Source organism: Macrobrachium nipponense, chromosome 22 (assembly GCF_015104395.2).
Source record: "Macrobrachium nipponense isolate FS-2020 chromosome 22, ASM1510439v2, whole genome shotgun sequence".
Classification (NCBI taxonomy): domain Eukaryota; kingdom Metazoa; phylum Arthropoda; class Malacostraca; order Decapoda; family Palaemonidae; genus Macrobrachium; species Macrobrachium nipponense.
In genome coordinates this window covers 63,600,569-63,623,068 of record NC_087213.1, presented here as the reverse complement: position 1 = coordinate 63,623,068, position 22,500 = coordinate 63,600,569, and the positions used below count along the sequence as shown (strand labels likewise).

Here is a 22,500-nt window from a genome sequence, read left to right as displayed (position 1 = left end):
CCAATCGTAATGAAGTATGATTAGGCAAGACTGAGCTACCAAGAAGACCAATTTCCTTCAGTTTTACTGGTAGCTATTTTTTGCGCCCCAGTAACTAGTCTGCAAATTATGAGCAGCCGCAAAGGAAGGATATTTTTACCTCCCCTGCCCCTCATCAGGAGGCAGGACACACATGCAATCCTATATCCTAATTGCTTCCGAGCCTCATCTGCATAGACGGTTTTATGCTCCGTCCCAATTCAGAGGAGCATTGACGTGCGGGATGGAGCGTGCCGGCCATTTATGGAGCCGCCGTTGGTGCACGTCCGCCGTGCCTTTAATTTTATGGCTTCATAAATCGTGCGTCGAGAAGTAGTAGTTTTTTTTTTTTTTTTTTTTTTTTTTTTTTTTTTTTTTTTTTTTAATGCGCAAGATGCGTAGAAACCGGGTTGGGGTGTTTGTGGTAAATAGAGACTGGTTAATGTGCTATGTGCTTTATTGAATGTCTTCTTATGTGGGATGCTTATGGTCTCCTGTTGTTTCGCCTGCTTCACGTGGAGAACATTTTAATTCATATGGATTTATTTTTGGATAATATTAAAACAAGTTGTAGTGAAAGAACGACGCATTAATGCTTTTTTTTATTATTATTATTTTAGTCTTTCAGCTTTACGTTTATGTAAGTATGGAGAGCAATGGTTCAGCTTTTCGTTTTTTTCTTTTTACCTAAAAACAGTTCACATTATAAATGCATAATTATTTATTCGTCCCTTGGCAAAGGAAACCCATTTCTATTTCTCCGCATCGCTATAATTAATAGTTGTTGCTACACCGGTAGCGTAGTACGTTTGTAATGTCAAATGAAGGTCGGTTACGTAATAAAGCAAAAATGAGTGTTTACCAGTCTGATATATGTGAAGCTATAGCTGTATATATCCTTGTTATGAATAGTTCCTAAGGTGTGTTTTATAACCTGTCCGTGGTGGGAGTTGTGGTGGTAAGGTGGACGTGGGTCGGCTGTCATGACACTCTACGGGGTCACCACGCCACATTTCAATACTCTCTTTGAGGCTTGTCTTGTATACTATTTTGTATTATTATTGAAACCTTCAGATTGTTTTTATGTAAATTCCCATGTAAAAATTCATTGAGACTTGTAATTGTGGCCTTACATTTTTCAAATTTTGAAAACAATGAAAGAAGTTACCATAGTTACAAATATTTGTTATTTAAATCTTCATGTAAAAATTCATATAATATCAATCTTAAATTCAGACTTGCAGTAACGGTCTTAATGGTTACGAAAATTTTTATTAGAATCTAAAACTTACAATTTTAAAATTTTGAAAAGAATGAAAGAAGTTACTGTAGTTTCAAATTCTTGTTTTAAGATTTTGGAAAGAATAAAAAGAAAAATTGCTGCTGTTTCAAGATGCACGCAAAGAGTCTTCACAAATGTGACCTTGAAGATCCCTCTTTTGGCTTAAATGAGACCGGGCCCTAATTTTAGAAATTATTTTTGTTTTGTTTTATGTAAGGCACAATGTTAAAGACATTCGTTTTTAAACTGTAATTTAACATAATCATGAGTACGCTATATTCCTTTATATATAATAAATGAAGGAAATTATATTATGAAAAGAATATTTTGAATGTTTTTGTTTTCATTAATAAGAAAAAGTGAGCGAATGGGCCAATAATACCTTGACGAATCAGCTCGAAAATTTTGGGAAACAGCTGTGTCATGATTCTCAGCCTCGTGCCTATCAGTTAGTGAGAGCCTCTGAAATGCCTCAGAGAGAGTAATTGAAAAGTGAGCGGAGCCCCGTTAAAGCCTCCCAGAAAGAAAGAAAGAAAAAAGAAAAAGACTTGAAACCACAAAAGGAGGAGAAAATCGTGACATGACGACGGGAGAAGGACTCTCTCGATCCCAACTCCTGCCGCACGAAGCCCGGACACGGACGAATGGACATTTCTGCATCCGTATACTATATATGCCTTGACCGCAGCTTGTTTTAATCCCCGCAGGATCTGTAGTCATGTTTCTCTTGTATGTGATATGAGCGTGCATCTTTCGTGTGTCTCTCGGAGAATGTTTTGCATGCGAGTGTCATTTCTCTGGCTTGTATGTTTTTTTTTTTCACTGCTTTTTTTTATATATATTTTTGAATGAGGAACCTTTGAAGAAACTTCCGCAGAGTGTCTGGTCTGTATTTACCTGTGTGCTGCTTGTTCCTTGGGATGGCTTTGATAACCACTGGTATCATGTATTTCCCCCCCGTGTGAACACTCATTACACAGATGTTAGAAGCATGAGCCGTTGGGATGAAGGTGAGTATTACAAGACCTGTTCTCACAGCAGCGGAAGGATGTGTGTGATCGTTTTGACGGTAGCGAGGTCATTGTAGTGATGTGTTCGTGTGTTATTCTCATATAAAAGAGTCTCTTTGTTAGCAGATGTTTGTGTTACTTGTCTAAGAAAGGGTAAACGTATAACATATTTGTGTATTCCTCTGTTTAGGTGTTCAAGCTTTATACCCAATGATACATTTTTGACAATTTTTTGTTTTAAATCAGAATTTTTGAAAGGATCTGTTTTACATTAAAAAAAAAAACCATTGGAATCTTTATTTTTGTGTGATTTTGAAAAGCATAGGAAAGTCTTGGCACTTTCCTCGAGCATCATTTCACCGAGGAAAGTTTTGGGTAGCACATTGCTAATGTAAGGGACAGTTTAGCCGAACAAACACAGGTCTTTTGCATCCCACCCACACGCAGTTTTGTCGTGATCTCTTCTGCGACTGGAATGTTTTTGTCCTTAACTCCTGTGCCCTGTTTTTACAGACTCACGCTTCCTTCCATTCACATAGGGGTGGAAAAGCAAAAGGAAGGATTCAGGATTAGGAAGGAAAGGTGAGAGAGAAGATCCAGAAGGAGGGTTTTGCATAATGATTAGCTGCTCACGGGAATGGAAAAAAATCAACGTGAGGATTCACGTTGCTTTTCCTCCGTTTCTCCCAGTGGGAACTGCAGGGGGGCTAGCGAGGGTGTGCTCGTGTTTCTATAGTATTGCTCGCTATCTTTTCTTCTCTGGACTGTCTGTTTAGACTCGTGGAAATGCTGACGAATTTCGTATGGTTTGTTTGAAGTGCACTTGTTTGGGCATGCGCACACTTGACACGCGCGTTCGAAACGTCATTAGAGGAATGCTCACGCACACGCGCGCATGTACTTTCCCCTCCTCCGTACACCCACACAAACTCTCTCTCTCTCTCATCTCCTCTCTCTCTCTCTCTCTCTCTCTCTCTCTCTTCTCTCTCTGTAGTGTTGAAAAGCAAGTCCTATTCCTTGCTGTGTCTGCATGGTGAGGGATGAGGGAAGGGAGCGTCATCTTGAAATAACACCCAATAAAAGATTTAAAAAGAAATTTAAGTTGGAAAAACTAATTTTTTAATAATTAAAATTAGCGTAGATGCTTCTTATAATTATGGCATTAATATGGTATATAAAGTACGAATTAATAAAATTAAATATAATATTAATATAATAAAATGTAATATATATAATACAGTATAGTAAATTATAACATACAGGGTGTCGATAAAGTCCCAGTACCATTCTCAACAATAAATACTTGTAATGGTACTGGGACTTTATGGACACTGTATATAAAATACAATATACATATAATATATTATGATAAAGACTGATAGGTTAGCCACCCATCCTCCCTGATGGGAAAAGATTAAGTGTTTTAGGAAAATGAACAGAGTTAAACGCAAGGGCGAGTGACAGACAGAAGGTATTTTGTTTGATGGTATTTTATAGAAATATTTATTGACGTAAAAGCTGTCAGGCAGGAATGTCCTGCAATTTGTGGTCGATGTTACGAAATGGGGGTTCAACGTTGAAGTCTGTTTTATCTTAACCTTACAGATAATTATAATTTGCTTTGACAATTAACTGATTAATGTAATTTGGCGATTCTTTTTTTATTTATGTGGATTTTTATGTATAGTACATAAATATGTGTGTATATATGTATACATATCTATAGAATATGTATATGGCTATATATATATTATATATATAATTATATATATATATATATATATATATACGTATGTATATATACACACATATATTCATACATATTTATATATATGCTTCAAATCTTGTAAAGGTCTCTGTCAGGATAACTCGATTTCCCGAGCGTTACTTCTGAGTTCTTGCAAACATTGAACCTTCTTGAAATTAATAGTTTATAAAAAGGTCTTCCTTTTGTTTTGACTGGTACAGAATTCATATGGCGCTTGTGACTCGTACACGTTATGACTTAGATTAGATAGTTGTGCATCATTTGACGTTCCACTGGAACATCTCACCACCGATGTCTTGCCAGCACCAGTCTTTCGTGTTCGTAGGAAACGAGAATGTGGTTGTTCTTATCTCGCACGATGGATTTTTTGTATTTTGTTGATGTTGTCGTTGTTATTCGTTTTTGTTTTCACGAATCACCTCCATTTTCATCATTGCTTTGTTTTTGCAGAATCCCGCTTCCTTGCATTCACGTTCGGAATGCAAAGCTTAAAAAGAGGGAGCTCAGGATTAGGAGGGAAAGGTGAGAGTTGTAACACCTAAGAGTCCTTCGTATAGATAAGTCTGAAACAAGTGTCATGTTGTGAAATTGTGTAGCCTAGTATTGCTATATTAAGTCGTTTATTCTGTAAGGAGGTTTATCCGTTTGGGCGTCTTTTGTTTCACTTTAGTTTTTTAGTTTGGAGTTTTAATGGTGAATTATAATTATTGTTGTTAATTATTTGCACTTAAGATCATCAGCACTTATTTTTCTCTCTTTTTCTTCCTTACCTTAATTTTTTGTCATTTTATACTTGCGTGGATGGCAAGTAAATGGCAGGATTCGATGAGAATTGTAATGATAGCATATAATCGAGTGGTATTTTGTATAATTCATTTGGCAAGTTTACCTTCAAAAACCATATATATATATATATATATATATATATATATATAATATATATATTATATATATATATAAAATGTAATTGTTTATGCGAGCAGTCAGCCGATAGGTTCCGTGATTCAAACGAAAACAATTCTAGTCATGCATCAAGCACAACATATGTCAATATCACTTCATAGAAAACGGTCCTCGAAGTTGCTCCCGTTTTCTCTCGGTTAGCTTCCGCTTGTCACCACTACCGATTTCATATCGTTGATACTACTGCCACGTGTTTGTCGTCAGAACTTCGTCATCTGCAAGTTTGCAACTGGCGTCATGGCCATTCACGTGGATGGTCGTGGATATTCATGGAGATGTCACCATCTGTAACTGCTGTCATGGGTATTCCAGGAGCGTATGGTTGCGTAGGAGGCGAGTGGTTGGCTGTTTTTTTTTTTTTTTTTTTCGTTATTTTTATTCTTGGCGAAATATTTCAACTCCTATATTCATCTTCCAAGAGATTGATACTCCTGATACAAGAATGACTTTTGTTCGTTACAGAGTTTTGCTGCTGTAGGCGTGATAAAGTGTCATATATATATATATATATATATATATATATATAATATATATATATATGTGTGTGTGTGTGTGTGTGTGTGTATAATATATATATATATATATATATATATATATATATATATATATATATATATATATATATGTATGCATGTATGTATATATATATAAAGGCGTCTTATATGTCTTATATATATATGAATCCACACACTAACACATTCTATAGTGTGTGGATTCCTACGCTACTTCTACCACTGTATTCCATGTGAGTATGTTTGCGCACATAGCTAATGTTGTCTGTAAGGTATCGTTTAAAATTCCTCCCAAAAGGCTTCCTTTAAACAGTCAAGTTACATGATTTTTTCATTCACCGGACAAACATCGATCTGTGGCATCTGACAGATGTTGGAATGTATCGATCGTTGCTGGAATTTTACATTCAGGAGAGAGTTTTATTTCGGACTATTTTATTGTATTGGTAATAACTAGTTGCGAATTCCTTCTGTATATCGTTACATTTGTAAAGTAATATGTTAAGGCAGTTCACTCATATTGCTAATTAATACGATTTTGTGTTTTAATCATAGTTAGTCCTGAAAAAGAAAAACGAACGAAAGAAAAAGATTGGAAACGTAAGAAAAAGATTGGAAACGTGGCCCGTGGGTTTTTCAAGCCAGACCAGTCTATTCATGAACGCGAGTATCAGCCGAACGTACTAATTAAACGCCGAGCGAACACGTATCTAATCAGCACAAGCCCTGTTTTCTGGGCCACCATAATCGAGGTTGTTAAGGTACGACCTGAACGTTATATAACGTCTGTAACCTTTTCTTTCTGTTTGAGACAGCTGCGAATCTATGTGAGTCTGACCTTGAGATGCGTAATGTTATCCATAGAAAACGGAAGCGAACCGATAAGTTCGGAGTCCACGTAGAAAACGAGAGTGATAAGGCTCTGCTCACCTGCTGGTCTGTTTTCAGTTATGGAAAGATTTTTTTATACAAGGTTAGTGACTTGATAGGTTATACGTTTTAGACTTGAATAAAATGCTAGTTGCGTGTGATACATGTTTTTTTGTTTCTCATTTTTATTGGCTAGAATCCTCACAAGGTTCATCAGTCTCTAAATACTAATATGTACTACTAAGAGTCTTATCAAACCTACTGCGTATCACTGTTCTGGCTGGTGCAGCTCTCAATGTTCAAGCCCCATGCCTACTCATCTATCCCTCCTTCGCCCGTCTGTTTATTTATTTATTTGTTTTATTTATTTCTTGGCAGATTTTATTTTACAAGCATTTCACAAATTATCTAATCTCTAAGAATGACCTACGGCACAAGTTACCAGTTAGCTATTTCCGCGCCGAGTTGCCAAGTAGCAATATGTGCTGCAGGTGACTGTTAGTTATTTCCTCGTGGTTCATTTTTTGCGCCGTACCATCTTTGGTAATGACTAATATTCTTTCCGGTAGAATGTTGCCCCGCTCCCCTCCCTTTGGCGTTCCTTCATTTGGTGACCCATATGTGTTTAAATAAAATTCTTTATATTCAGGTCTAAGATTCATTGGGAAGTTACACGTTACTGTAGGAGAACCTTATTAAACTGAATTTCTGCTGGAAATTATTTTCTTATTAAAACCATCAGTGTAACTTACATTATATGTATGTATATATATATATATATATATATATATATATACTATATATATATATTATAGTATATATATATATATATATGTATATTATTATATATATAATTAATATATATATATATATATATATATATATATATATATATATATATATACTGCTTTATGAAAGGCATTTGACAAGACCAGAGTAAATTAAAAACACCTCTATACTTCAACGTTTACATCGACCCTCGACTTTTTTTTCCGAAAAAAGCCAATATATATAGGCCCAAGTGTAGTGGTTTATTCTTTTTTCCTATTATGGTCCTTATTTAAGAAAAATTAAGCATATAGATTACAGAAAGAAAAAGTACGAATACAAACGTATATTTTATATTACACCACACACACACACATACATCATATATATAATTTGGGTGTAAGTATCAGCTGTCTATATATAGATATATATATATATATATATATATATATATATATGTGTGTGTTGTGTGTGTGTGTGTGTGTGTGTGTGCGTGTGTGTGTGTGTGGTGTGTGTGCTTTAGGGTGTAAGTGTCAATTGATAAATCTGTATATTGATACACGGTTTAACATACTATATCGGACCAATCCAAAGAATGTTAGATCGAAACCCTGTTTCCGGACAGGAACAAATATTAACCCATAGAGTGGTCGAGCCAAACAACCGTACAAGTTTTATTCGTTTCGTGAGCGAAGGCTTCAGATATGTTATTGTTTGCCATTTTATAAGTCGTAGCCATGAAGTGCATTGGGACTTAAGTATAATTGTATCAGAGAGAGAGAGAGAGAGAGAGAGAGAGAGAGAGAGAATTTGCTTTTCATAGAAACATGTGTAAAATGATGCATATGTTGTTATTCATATCTAAAAAGACTGACCTTCAATAAATGACAATGTGTGTTGTGGCAGATGGGAAAATCTTTAGTGGCAATTCAGAACGTATCTTTTTATCCGACTGAGAACTCCAGCTCCTTAATTATGATGTCAGAATTGTAGCCTGTTAATTGCGTACTTGCCAAAGGGAGACTGATATCGTGTAAATTCCCAGGATCAATACCTTCCTCGTCCTAGGTAAATTACATGCTGAGAATTTTGTACTAGTTTCCATCACTTTTGTTTCATTAATAGGGTTCTGGTACAAGGATAGTTGTTGGTTGGGCCGGTTGGTTTGTTAATAATTACCTTAATGTTAAGAAATTCACAGTCTCGTGAAAACTGATTCTTAAAAAATCCACAATTATATATTAAAATATATTTCTATGTAAAAATAGAACAAAGAGTTTCGAACACCGTTCACCAGTATAACGTTAAAATGTAAAGGGACAAATATGTCCAATTTAACGTTACACTGACGGTGTTCGAAAGTCTTGGTTCTTTTAATATATAATTGTGGATTTTTTTAACAATTACCTTAATGTTACATGTCTGTAAGGGCGATAGTGTTCTTCATGATGATGCTGAATTTACACACTTGTTTTCAGATAGTTTAAGAATGTGAGGTTTTTAGCCTCGTGCCCTTTTTTTCACTTCCAGCTGGGTCAACTGGTAGGTGCTGCGCAGGCATGGATCGAACCATGGATTTTGTGAAAATAGCATTGTTCCAGCTTTTTTTTTATTATTGTTATCTGAAAAGATTCCTTGTAAAAATATAAGGGTTTTGTAATCCTTATATACATACATACGTACATACACACGCACACAAATATATATGTGTGTGTTATTTAACCTTGCACAAGCAAGCAAGGGGAGAAATACATTCAAAACAACATCAGAAGTTGAGGACAGAATCATAAACGCGACCGTTACGAAATGAAAGGTCAGATTATTTGACTTCTCATCTGTAAACAAGAGTTGCAAAGCGCGACGTATAAACCCTGGGTAAATATACACTACAATCTGATAAAGCGAAAGAAAATAAAGCTGGTGAAGGATGAACGAGAAGGTGATATAAAGCAAAACTCGATATGCGAAATTACAGGGAGGAGGATGTGGTAAATAACACAGTTGTGCTGTAAACCATCCTCCACCCCCCCCCCCCCCCCCCACCCCCCCCCCCCCCCCCCCTCCCCCCCCCCCCCCCCACCCCCCTCGTCCAAATGGGATCATGTTAATTAACGTAATTACAGGGAAGAAGGGTTAAAAGTTGACACTGGGCTACGTGAAATGTGGCGATGGAAAATCACTGCTAGATGGATATGGTGCAGTGATCTATATACATTCGTTTACTCTTAGGTTAATGGGGGTGAAATTTCACTTTGATCCTGTAAATATATTGCCTAATAAAAGAATAAGTAAAAATATATTCCCTATCAAGGGGTACCATAATTAATGTAATATACGACTGATGCAACCCTCTACTTATATAGGAAAGTGTTATGTGCGTAGGTCTGACTCATACTGGTATACATGGTAATATGACCAAATGTTTATAGAGCATGTCTCTTGCATTAAAGATGTACATTATGTAGCATTATGCGTCATATCGCATTCACATGCGGTAAGAAAATTTAAAAAACCGATAGAAGAAAGAAGGCAGTTAAGTATAATTACTAATTATATGTACTGACTGCTGTCTTATCTATTTTGTTCATGCTTGTGTTTTTGTTTACTTTCCTAGGTAACAGACATGAGAATTCTTCATTCAAGATTTTGTGTTAACAATCGTTTAAATTTCAGTAGTTATACGAATTTGTAGTGAAAATAGATCATATATATATATATATATATATATATATATATATATATATATATATATATATATATATATATAGTGTGTGTGTGAGTGTGTTTGGCTCCCTTTCGTGTTAGTATATCCATTCTTTTCCTGTTAGGTACCGTAGGTTGCAATCTACCTCTGTATTTTTAGAATGCTGACGCACTGGAAGTTTCCTTCATCAACAAAAAAAATTGTTTGATTAGTTATTTTTAATTCAGATTTGTGATTTGTTTTGGAAGTGCTTCTTGTAAACTATTGTCCTTAGTTGGTCAAATGATGTCATCTGTATTTGACTCTGTTTTGATAAACGTTGTATTACCCTGTTCTCTGCAAGGACATTCTCAGTTCTGAGAGAAGATTGCGTAATTAGATGGTGTCCGTAGTAAAGTATGTATCTTTTTAATAATAATAATAATAATAATGCTAATAAGATAATAGTAATAATAATAATAATAATAATAATAATAACGCAGTTTGTGTATTTGGTAGATAGTTATTATAAGAAAAATGCTGAAATTTTCGGCAATATTCTCCAGTTTCCCCCAAACCCCAGGTTAACTGGGATGCGTTTATCCTTGACGCACACCTGTGATGCACCGGTGTCGTCATGGCTTTTAACACTTGGTGCAAAGGAAGGTGGCCATTCGCCTCCATCGTACCGTCCGACCAACACGCCACACAGTCAGAAAAAGCAAAACCAATTTTTTTTTTTTTTTTTTTTTTTTTTTTTTTTTTTTTTTTTTTTTTTTTTTTTTTTTTTTTTTTTTTTTTATTTTTTTTTTTTTTTTTTTTTTTTTTTTTTTTTTTTTTTTTTTTTTTTTTTTTTTTTTTGTCAGGACACGTTCCTCCGCCACTGCTCGTCATGGTAGTTGAAGCCAGACATCCCACTTGTATCTCCCCCTACCCCCCTCCCTTTCCCCCCCTCCTACATCACCTCGCTCATTCCCCACGCAGTGTTGCTATTTTGTTGGTTTTGATTGTTTTGTACACACATTCTCTCTCTCTCTCTCTCTCTCTCTCTCTCTCTCTCACACATCTTCGTCATCATCATCATCATCATCATCATCCTTTCCCAAATTTTTTTTTACATAGACTGAAGTGATAATCTCTCTCTCTCTCTCTCTCTCTCTCTCTCTCTCTCTCTCTCTCTCTCTCTAGGGAAGGAAGAATAATGAGAAATTGCCTATTGTTAAGTAGTTTTTTCTTCATGGTCTCTCCCACCCAGGATTTTTTTTTTTTTTTTACTTACTGAAATAACATTTTTCTCTCTCTCTCTCTCTCTCTCTCTCTCTCTCTCTCTCTCTCTCTCTCTAATATGGTAATATGTTATTAACTAACGCCTACTAGTTTCAGGGTAAACATAACTCAGTTGTATATATGTTTTCTTTAGGTGCTTCAGCTACCTTGCAGAGTACATTAAATTATGCTTGACCCATTATTATATTCAGTGGCGCCAGCCCTCCTACTTTTACGGTAGGTGGGAGGATGATTGAGATCTGCCCTTGACATATTCGCTTTCTATTTAAGTCATTCCTCCTCATAAAAAGAAGCCATTTGAATTGTTTAACCTTCTGAGACATCTTCAGTGCCACTTCCCTGCGAGTTTGATGTTCACTTGGAATCTGTGTACCGTTGTCGCCAGCCTTTCGTTTTTGTATGTTGTTTACCCTCTATACTTTACGCAAGATTTGCTGAGTTATCGGTGCTTTTTTCTCTAATGTTTTGGTTTGGGACTTTGTCATTTATTATGGTGCTTTGGCTTTGAGAGAGAGAGAGAGAGAGAGAGGCAGGGGGGAGAAATTCAAGATAAATGTCAGGGAGGTATAGATAATCAACTTATGTATATATATATATATATATATATATATATATATATATATATATATATATATATATATAGAGAGAGAGAGAGAGAGAGAGAGAGAGAGAGAGAGAGAGAGAGAGAGAGAGAGAGAGAGAGAGAATGTTACTTCGGTCAGTAAAAAAAAAAATCCTAGCTATCCAAAACATTGTTCTGTTGTGACAGTGAAACCACATCCAAAAGACTTGGTCGATTTGAGACAAAGCTCCAGAAAGAATATCCAGGCCAGACTGCAGAATAGACCGAGAATTGATACCTTGAGGTAAATAGCGGAAGTTCCGTGTATAGAGAGATAATGATATAAAGGAGATGGAGATTCCTTGGACACGGACTTTCCGCAAAGCCCCTAGGAGAATTGTATTTTGATAGTATCAGTGTCAGCTGGAATCCTGTGGGTACCAGAAGTACTGGATGACAAAAGAGACCAACTTGGGTGAGAACCACGAGACGACAGGCAGCAGATGGGTGGAGATTTGTGGAAGTGAACCAATGGGCAGAAAATTATATTTGATGAATTATGGAAACGTGCATATTTTAAAGAACGCTTTCTTGTTCATGTGCTCTTCTGTTTGCCACACACTGTACAAGTATATATACTCATAGTTTGGTTGTTATTAATGTTTGTTTCTGACATAAGTCAATGTAAAACTAAGCTCTTGAAATTTTTGTAGTAACGATATTTTGTGTATGATTTCTCCCCAAACTAAAATAGCACATACTTATGTTAACAAGTTACTGTAAAACAAACAAAATGTTTAAATTTATGAAAAGAGCATAAATGTTAACTCTATTAAGATGAACTGTTTGAAAGAAAAATTAGCATTAAAAACTCTTGACGGAAAAAAAAAACTCTGGACGAAAAAACCGAGAGCTATTTTCAGAACGCAAGATCTAAAATTATTCGAATCGACATAAATACATCCCTCGGGAAGTAATTGAGGCCAATCCCAACATTTCACCCGCGAAGGCGACGTTTAAGATCGAAATTTGTTTTCGAGCCGAGTATCGCGCGAGTGATTTGCGAGTGCCCCTGCCACTTGAGGGGTGAAGAAATTTTGGCATCGCCGGGCGTGGTGACACCCCGGGCCGTGCAAACGACTTTCCGGCAGCCGATACGAGGAGGGAGTGACGTTCCGCGTCGTTTGTCAAAGGGACAGTTATAGGTTTTTTGCATTATTCGTGTTTAATAGCCTTGATGAATGAAGATTCGGTGATTTGCTGTGAGGATCTGCCAAAGACCTCGGGCACGTGTACCCGCACGCGCCAAACACCCACCCACCCACCCATACACACACACACACACACACACACACACACACACACACACACAAACCCATATATACATATATATAGTCTGTCCAGAACAAGATCGACAGTATGACAAAAGTTTCCTTTCTTAAGTTTTGTTAAATACCCTTCTTAAAAACAGCCATATTAAATGATTTTGGCAAGTACTGAAGAGTTCTACACTGTAGATCAGTGGTATTATGGCCTGATCATGGTGGTACCCTCACAATTGTGCTACTTCTATGTAGCACAAGTAGGATAGAGGTTTTGGAAGTACGTATGCTCCCGAAAGTGGTTCCCAAAGTAATATCTGTAAAACTAGATAGACCTGCAACTTTGCATAGCAGTTCCAAACAGTCCTTGTATCAAGTATAGTAAATGAAGTAGAACCTCTCTGAACACAAGAACAGTACTCCTTACAAGCACGGTTAGGTTCCAAGTAAACCTGGAGGAGTTAATTAAAAGATAAACACATCTGACGCTTTAACAGTAGAACCTGGTTCTTACAAAGTTCGTATGTGACTTCCAGTTATTGCTATCATTTAATTTTAAGTCCGAAGTCCTGATAGGTCGAAGGGAAGTTTGGTTGCAAATTTTCAAAAGTATAATTCAAGAAAAAAAAGGGGATTGTGAGACAGATGGGAGGGACACTTTCTGGAAACACTAGGAAGTATGTGCTTATTTATGACGATAAATATTCTCATGTATAAAAGTCTATAGTGTATATGGAGAGCTTGTGGTTTGTCATCCTGTGATTTGCCAGAAAAAAAAAGCGTCACAGAGTGGATGTTGGGATAAGATTGTCGTGGATGTATGTTGTTGCTTAGCTCACTTTATTTTATTAAGGATGAATGGAGTTGATTTAGTGGCAAAATTGCATCTCACGTCTACTTGTTTTTTATTTTTATCTTTGTTTAAGACTCACCCAAATTTAGACATATCTTTATTCACCATTCATTTCGCTCATGGCATAATGCATCTGATGCATAAGCAAGAAGGTGCCTCTCTATTCGGGCTGCACGTAGAACAGCTTCAACCCTGACCTTGGAAGTCTGAAGAGCCCCTTAGAACCGCTCAGAAATAATTACCACCATTTTGGGGAGGGAGATGATAAAGCACATATTGCCATCAGTTCCTTAGGTAAGCCTAAGGGCTCACATTTACGCAAAGTATGTTTGTTTGTTGTTGAGGAAGAGGGGAAAAGCGTAGGTAGCAACAAGGGTATGAAATCTCCACCCCATTTATCCCTCCCCCTTCCCTATCCGCCTCCCATCCCCCCTCCCCCCAGAAACATATGCCAGCTAAATCTTTCGACCTTGAAATTCGTCTTTACTCCCACGTGCCCTTCGTAGGTTTGGAAACAAACTTTTTTTTTGGTGAGGGGGGCGGGGTGGATGGGGGGCTGTGCTCTTCGCAAACAAGAAAGTTTACTGTTTGTTTGTGGTGTATGTTAGCTTTTTTTTCTGTATACTGATACTTCTCTCTCTCTCTCTCTCTCTCTCTCTCTCTCTCTCTCTCTCTCTCTCTCTCTTAGTTGAAATCTTAAAATTGATGGTGTTAATTCTCTCTCTCTCTTCTCGCTCTCTCTCTCGCACTCTCTCTTCTCTCCGCTCTGCCCCCCCCCTTTCCTCTCCTCGCTTTCCTCGTCCTAGTTTAATAGTTAAAATCTTATAATTGATGGTGTTAATTCTCTCTCTCTCTCTCTCCCTTGTTGAAGTCTTTAATATTGTTGGTGTTAATTCTCTCTCTCTCTCTCGAAAATTGTTGGTGTTAACTCTCTCTCTCTCTCTCTCTCTCTCTCTCTCTCTCTCTCTCTCTCAATGGAAATTTAGAGTGCGTGATGTTGGATCATCATTATACCTCGTGTGAAGGCAGCAATTTTTTTTTTTTTTTGACTGCAGTAAAATTTAATCTCACGCTCCTCCTATTCGGTCGTCCTTAGATTCATGAGGTTTCCTGTGATTACGGTCACGCGAAGCCTTTATCCTTTATCCAAGTTTGGCTTTATTTCTCAGGAAAGATTTCGTATTTCCGCGTTGTTTGTTTACGTGTGTGTGTTTGTATGTGTACCCGTGTGCGCGTGTACAGCGAGCGATGAGCTGGGTGGTGATGTACGTACATGAAAGTTAGGGATGATTACTGGGGGATACACATAGTCAGATGACAACGCAAGCGTACACGTGGGTGATTATGTATTTTACTGTGTGTGTGTATGTATTGTTAGCGATATATATATGTATATATATATATTATATATATATATATATATATATATATATATATATATATATATATATATATAAATATATATACACGTATAAACGTATGGTATATATGTTTTATGTGAAATGTTCTCATGTGTTCATTATATATATATATATATATATATATATTATATATATATATATATATATATATAAGAATGCCCGGTTTAGTTTTTGCCATAAATGTAATATCCTGATATAATATTCATAAATTCGTGGTTTCTATTTGCCGCGTCCAGTGATAGTAAAGTATAAGCAATGCAGTGTATGTTTATTTACACTTACACATGCATTTATCTATTTAAAATACGACCAGATTCGTTTTTGTTTCTTCAGTAAATACTGTTTGTTACTCTATTTTCGAACAGTATCCATTAAAGTATTAAAGTCTTTTACTAGTGTTGTGTCATATTTATAATCGGCCCCTGTAATTTAGAAGAACACTGCAATTAACTACAACGTCTTTTTTTTAATCTCATATGATTGATTAAGGTTTCTGAATCTTCACTTGCATAATTTAGCTTGTACACGTCATGCCCTGCAACGGGGAGCTCTCCGAGTTATTATCGAATTACTTTCTTGCAAGTAACGGTTAAGTTGTAGAGAGAGAGAGGAGAGAGAGAGAGAGAGAGAGAGAGAGAGAGAGAGAGAGAGAGCTGTAGCTTCATTTGGAGTGTCTTGATTTCGCCAGGCCCTTCTTTAGGCCTTCTTTTAAAATAGAATAAAAAATCATGTCATAAAAGCTTCCGAGATAAGCACTTGGGGAGAGAGAGAGAGAGAGAGAGAGAGAGAGAGAGAGAGAGAGAGAGAGAGAGAGAGAGAGAGCATGATAATGAAACCCTTGGAGGAACTCACAGTTGATATTTTCATTTATTTCGGGATTTTGTTGGTGGCAGATTGTTTTGACTGTGAAAGAACAGGAGGAAGAGAAACAGACTAGAGAACAGAGGAAAAAACGACAACTTGAAAAACAAAAGGTTCGCATTCATATCGAGGTTGAAAAGAGTCACGTGAAAACAAGAAGAAAGCCAGATAAGGGAACAAATAGAAGGCGCGAGATTAATGAGGAAGAGCGAAAGGAAATAATGAGAAGAGAGGGAGGAATACATAAGGACTTGGAATGAGGCCAAGAAAAACGGAGGTGTGGCTATTAATTCCCTTTAAAGCTCTTTATTTGAGAACCGCCTGGCGGCGTCTGCTTCTATCTTTGGTCCTTGTCACTTTGCCATGGCATTGGCGGTATTTTTATCGCTTTGTTCCCAGTGGTTTATTACGTTATGCCTCTCCTGGCCTTTTTGGCACTTTATGTAACTGTGTGTATTGGCGTGTGTGTGTCTATGTGTGTGTGTGCGTTCATATACTCATACATACACACAAATGTATACACATATATTTACATATATACATACATATATATATATTTATATATATGCATTAAAGAGGACTCAGGTTAGACTCCGGTTAAAGACTCTTCTGTTCATATATATCCAGCGCGCCTGATCTTGCGTTGACCTAGGCCAGTGCAGAGATGGTCACGGGTCACAAAACAAACTGATACCAATTTATTTTATATATATATATAATATGTGTGTGTTGGTGTGTGTGTGGTGTGGTGTTGGGTGTTTGTGTATTATATATATTATTTATATATAGATGTATCTAATATATGACTTATTAAATCAAATCAAGTAGATTGCAACGTGACATCCGGTTTATGTAATTACCACAGGTAAAATGATATCAGAAAAATTCAGCGCCTGTCATTTTCCATTGTATATATATATATATATAGATATTTTATAGTATTTATTATTATATATAGATATATATATATATATATATTATAATATTATTTAGAGAAGATAGATAAAAGATGTGGTAAAGAGCACATGTACTAATGTTGAATATTTTTGCATATTTTTCCCGTTCAGATGCTAATAAAAATAGTCTATAAGTAAATACGTAAATATCTAATCTCATATCACCGTGGTAAATGTAACCAAGAAATATTTTAAAGACAAAAAAATTATTAATCTCTTATGTTAGGTAAAGAAGGTCGGTATTTGCCTATTGTATTTAGGGCAAATTTTCCGTGATAGAAAGGATATTGGCTTTTATAATTTCACTTGAGAATATTGGATTTGAATATATATATATTTTTTCGGTGCCTAATCACCAAAGACAAATGTTTATTCGTGTTCCATGTTGTTGCTGTTGTCCCTTGCGATTCCTATCCATTTCCTAACTTCACTTTAATGCAGGAAGTATTACACTCCCGGCTATGAAGCCTTACGCATGGTTGTGGCTGCACGCCCTTGTGTTTATCTTGATTATTGGCTTCAGAGGAATGGCGTATTTTTATAAATATGCCTCGAGGAGCTGGAATATGGAATTACGTACGGCGAAGGTGTAATTAGTGGTTATTTCCTTACCGGGGCGTATTTGCAGAGTTCCTGTGTGTGTGTGTGTGTGGAAAATTCAGGTTGCGTCTGTGTTTGTGGCACTGGGGGTGGGAATGGGGGTGGGGGGGTGGGGTAGGAGTTAGCTGCACTAAGCCTCCTACTTCTTTCCACCTCTTTCACATCTTAGAGCTTCTCTCTCTTTCCATCTGCCCACTTCTCTCTGAAAGTGGAGTTTTGTCTCTCTGGCGCTTTGCGTTTTGATCCCCGAAAACACCAAACACCAATGGGCTATTCATGAGATGCAAACACAGCCACATTCAGGAAAGCCTCTCTGCTGAACGCAAATGTAGATTTGTGCGTGTGTGTGTGTTTTTAAGGCTTTCATCTCCCGGAAGTACATGCGGAGGCACGTGTGCGATTTTTTTTTAGTCTTTTATCATTACTGAAAAAGATATTCAATATGACGGTTTTGTTTCCTATAGTGTATTCGTGAATTGGTGCGTTTATTTTGTAAGTTACTTTTGCCAGTTGCAGTTATTACCAACCAGGCACTATACATACAAGAGATCTCAAATCATCTTCTCTCTCTCTCTCTCTCTCTCTCTCTCTCTCTCTCTCTCTCTCTCTCTCTATATATATATATATATATATATATATATATATATATATATATATATATATATATATATATATATATATATATATATATATATATATATATATATATATATATATATATATATATATTTCTCCTCGGATGAACTGATAAGTATTTTAGACATCCTAATCCTTGTAAATATATATGTATATATTATATATAAACACACATATAGTGTCTGTATATTATATATATATATATATATATATATATATATATATATAAATATTTATAGTATATATGATATGTATATGTATTTGTGACCACGTGCGTGTGTCGGTGATTCAGAATTGATTACACCAATACAACTTCAACCGAGGCAAGGTCTTTGATCTGACGTCCAACCTGTCTCAGCAAAGGGATGGATACTTCTGTGCCGGCAAGGCTGCTAGCAGCTGTCACGAAGCATCCTGGAGCAATGCGCTAAAGAGACAGATATTATGAACAGCATAACTGGAGGTATGAGGCGTCGATTTAAGACTCACAGGCACAGAGGTGACGTGGGGCCCATTTTTTATCTCTCTCTCTCTCTCTCTCCTCTCTCTCTCTCTCTCTCTCTCTCTGTCTATGTGTGTGTGTGTGTGTGTGTGTGAGTGTGTGAGTGTGTGGTTAACATTGGTTATTTTGTGAACTGTGAACTGTTTTGATGAACGTATGTCATTACGTATTGATGCGTAGACAGATGCAGTCGTAAACTCAAAATTTATTGATGTTTCTAACTCTATTTCCGCACACAAGTATACACACAAATATAATATATATATATATATATATATATTATATGTATATATATATATATATATATATAGTTCCTTCTTTTGTTGTGCGCATTACTCTTCCAAATGTAGGAAAACAAATGATTCTTGGAAATTTTAGTTCCTAAAAAAGAGCCCAGGGGAAAGCTTTCGTAGATAAAGTAAGACTCGCGTAAACAAAACCCTGGGACAGTGACCGTATCTTATTTATATTCCTGTTGGTGAACTATTTCGATAATTTAAAAACATTATGAAATTGTCTCTTATTTTTATTTAATAGTTAATTTATTGATGTATGTATTTAGTTTCAGAGTTGGTTTCTGCTTGCGAAAACTTGGAGAATTTGTAACAATGAAATATTAGAATTTTTAGTGTTTATGACGAGTTTTATTATTATTTTTTTTAGTCTGTATATCTCCCGCAAGCAGAAAGTAATATTATCTGTTTATAGACACTTATTACTGATAATTCATGAGGAAAATCCTTTCATAGATTAATTTGATCACGTTTCAAAAGTCCGTACACGCCTCTAGGCTGTACTGGAATTGATAAAAAAAATTATACACACAAGACACACACACCCATAATATATATATATATATATATATATATATATATATATATATATATATATATATATAATATATATATATATTGAATTGAATCAAATTGAATCCTTTATTCCAGCTATAGTAAGCCATATACATTAGATACACATATACTTACATTTATTTACAAAAACTTTACAGAGAATATTCCATAAATATTCATACCTTTAAAAAGTACAATTTCACATTATTAAAACTATATAGGCTATCAATGATATATATATATATATATATATATATATAATATATATATATATATATATATATATAATAAAATTGGAGAGCATGTAATTTACCGTTATTCAGTCGTAATTTAGCCTTTGTACAAGAGTTGCCAAATTGATCGTCTTCAAGTGAACATCATGATAACCCCACCCCCTTTTTTGTTTTCCCATAGCAACTGTGAAGCCTCCTCATCACCTGCCGTCCTCGCCCCTCCCACCCAACCCCGCCTCGTCAGGATCCCCCTCCCCCCTGTCCCATCTTCCAAAATTACTCCACACCCCACCCCTCCTATCTCCTCCGCTCTACCATCCTCACCAGAATCCCCCACTCTATCCCCATCCCTCTGTTGACATTCCTATCCTATCATTCATTCCCACCCCCCACCCCTGGGCCCCTCCTGCACCAGCAACAGAGTTGACTCGAGCCAAAAGGGAGTTAATATTATATTTTTTCTTCCCTTTTCCTAACTGATTGGAGAGGCTGCTCCTAAAAATGTCTGGAAATTGTCCTTATCTTGTTAGCGAGTGACTTTTTCGGCGAGAAAATGGGTTCTCTTAATGGCGGGGAATTGTTGCCGGGTTATTCGCCTTTTCTCTGATTGATGGGAGACCTCCTTCCATTGGGGCGAGATTGGGTCACGTGGTCAATGGGCCACTCACCGTATTGTGTAGCTGCCGTTGAAGTTAATACGTCATGCCTTTTTTTCACTTCTTGTTATTTTATTTTCTTTGTTGCTGGCTGGGATGTGTTTCAAGATTGGTCTGTATATCTCTGCAGAGCAGCAGCTTTTTTTTTTTTTTTTTTTTTTTTTTTTTTTTTTTGGTGGGGGTTGGGGGGCTTATTTTCAGTCAGTCTCTCCTTTTAGTTTATCTTCTCTTTAATAAATTTATGTGGTGTTATTATTTTATTTATTCAAATAAATGATTTTATGAGGTGATGTACACTACACACTTTCAAAAGTATATCTTTTTATATATGTATTTTCTTAAAATCTCTTTCATTTTTAATCGAAACTGTGGAAAATCACTATTGTAAAATTCATGAATATTAGTTGTATACGTCTGAATTACGTACTGAGAGGGTTCAGGCTTTCTTAGCAAAAAGAGAGTGAAAAAACGAAGAAAAACAATAAAAAGAGAATAGTGATAATGCCCTTCAGTAACGGTCATTTATGTCTGACCTGACATGAACGTATAATATACACTTCACTCCCCCCCCCCCCCCCTCCTTCATTCTCCACTGACAATCGACGTTTTTGTGTGATGAAAGAATGTGCAAGGACACAGAGAGAGGGTCATCTCTTCGCCATATCTTGGCTCTTAAGGGACAGTCGTCTCTAGAGAGTTGTTGCTGTTGTTGTTAAGCTTCAGCTTCACTTGTTTTTGTCCTAGTTTCAAGCAGCAATTCGGTTCCTCACAGATGTTATGAGTATGTACTCTCTGTAGCTACTGGTTGTTCTGTTTTTTTTTTTTTTTTTTTTTTTTTTTTCAAATTGATAGGAGCGTATTGCGTCTGGAGGGGGTTTAACTAGTCACTTAACCTTTTAGTTGTAAGTTATTATTAGTTCACCCTTAATTGGATATATATATATCTATATATATTATATATATATATATATATATATACATATATATATATGTGTGTGTGTGTGTGTGTGTGTGTGTAAAATTATATTATAGGTTTGTTGCACTTCTGTGTGGTTGATGAAAATAGAGAATAATTTTGACAATTTCAGCCCGTATGTATTATTCAGGCTTTGGTGTGTTGTTTGATTATAAAAATATACTAATTTCATTTTCTCAAGCAGCGATTTGAAATAATGTCACTCAGTTTTGTTTTAATCTAATAGTGATAAATGGATCAGAAATAAATAGAAAGATGGAGATACAGCAGCCTTACGAAATAGAAATAGAGTTCAAGAAGGCCAAGACGAATGGGCTGAAGATAATATCACCAAGATGTAAGGGTAAACATAAAAAGAGATCCGATGATAATGATCCAGATAGCTATAGCTGCCTTTTGCCTCCCGACCTTATCAGGGTCCGGAGAAATGTTGTTATCTGCTGTTTATGATAAAGTTCAAATGAAATCGGAGAACAACAACCCTTGAGTTACTAGGTATTTATTTCCCGGGCCACCTGTCCCCCCGTCTGTTCCCGTTGATGTATTAGTTTTGCCAAATCGTCCTCCGTGGTTTTATTCGCGACTTGTTTGAAGGAATAAGACGTGTTTGGTTTAATCAGTTCCCAATGGGGATGCTGCGCTCTCTCTCTCTCTCTCTCTCTCTCTCTCTCTCTCTCTCTCTCTCTCTCTCTGTGGATGAGTTCAACCAATTATCATTAATTTAGGTGTTTAGAAGGACTTGGCATTTATAATTCAGCTCCATAGATAAAAAATAAAAGAGTTAATACGTATTTGAAGAAACTATGATCTCTCTTATTTTATCATATATAAATATATGTGTGTGCATATATTAAATATATTATATATATAATATATATATATATATATATCATATATATATATATGCATCGTA

At 36.0% G+C, this 22,500-nt stretch overlaps 1 protein-coding gene across 7 annotated transcripts in view; it reads left to right on the top strand.

Annotated features, from left to right (window-relative positions):
• LOC135198752 (serine/threonine-protein kinase WNK1-like) overlaps positions 1–22,500 on the top strand; it is a 569,129-nt gene that overhangs the window by 320,378 nt on the left and 226,251 nt on the right. For 2 of the 7 annotated variants that reach the window (XM_064226623.1, XM_064226624.1), the window contains exon 3: positions 2,824–2,892. The exons of the other annotated variants lie outside the window; for them this stretch is intronic. In XM_064226623.1, coding sequence (XP_064082693.1) covers positions 2,824–2,892 — 69 coding nt within the window. The remainder of the gene's footprint in view (positions 1–2,823; positions 2,893–22,500) is intronic. 7 annotated transcript variants of the gene reach the window in all.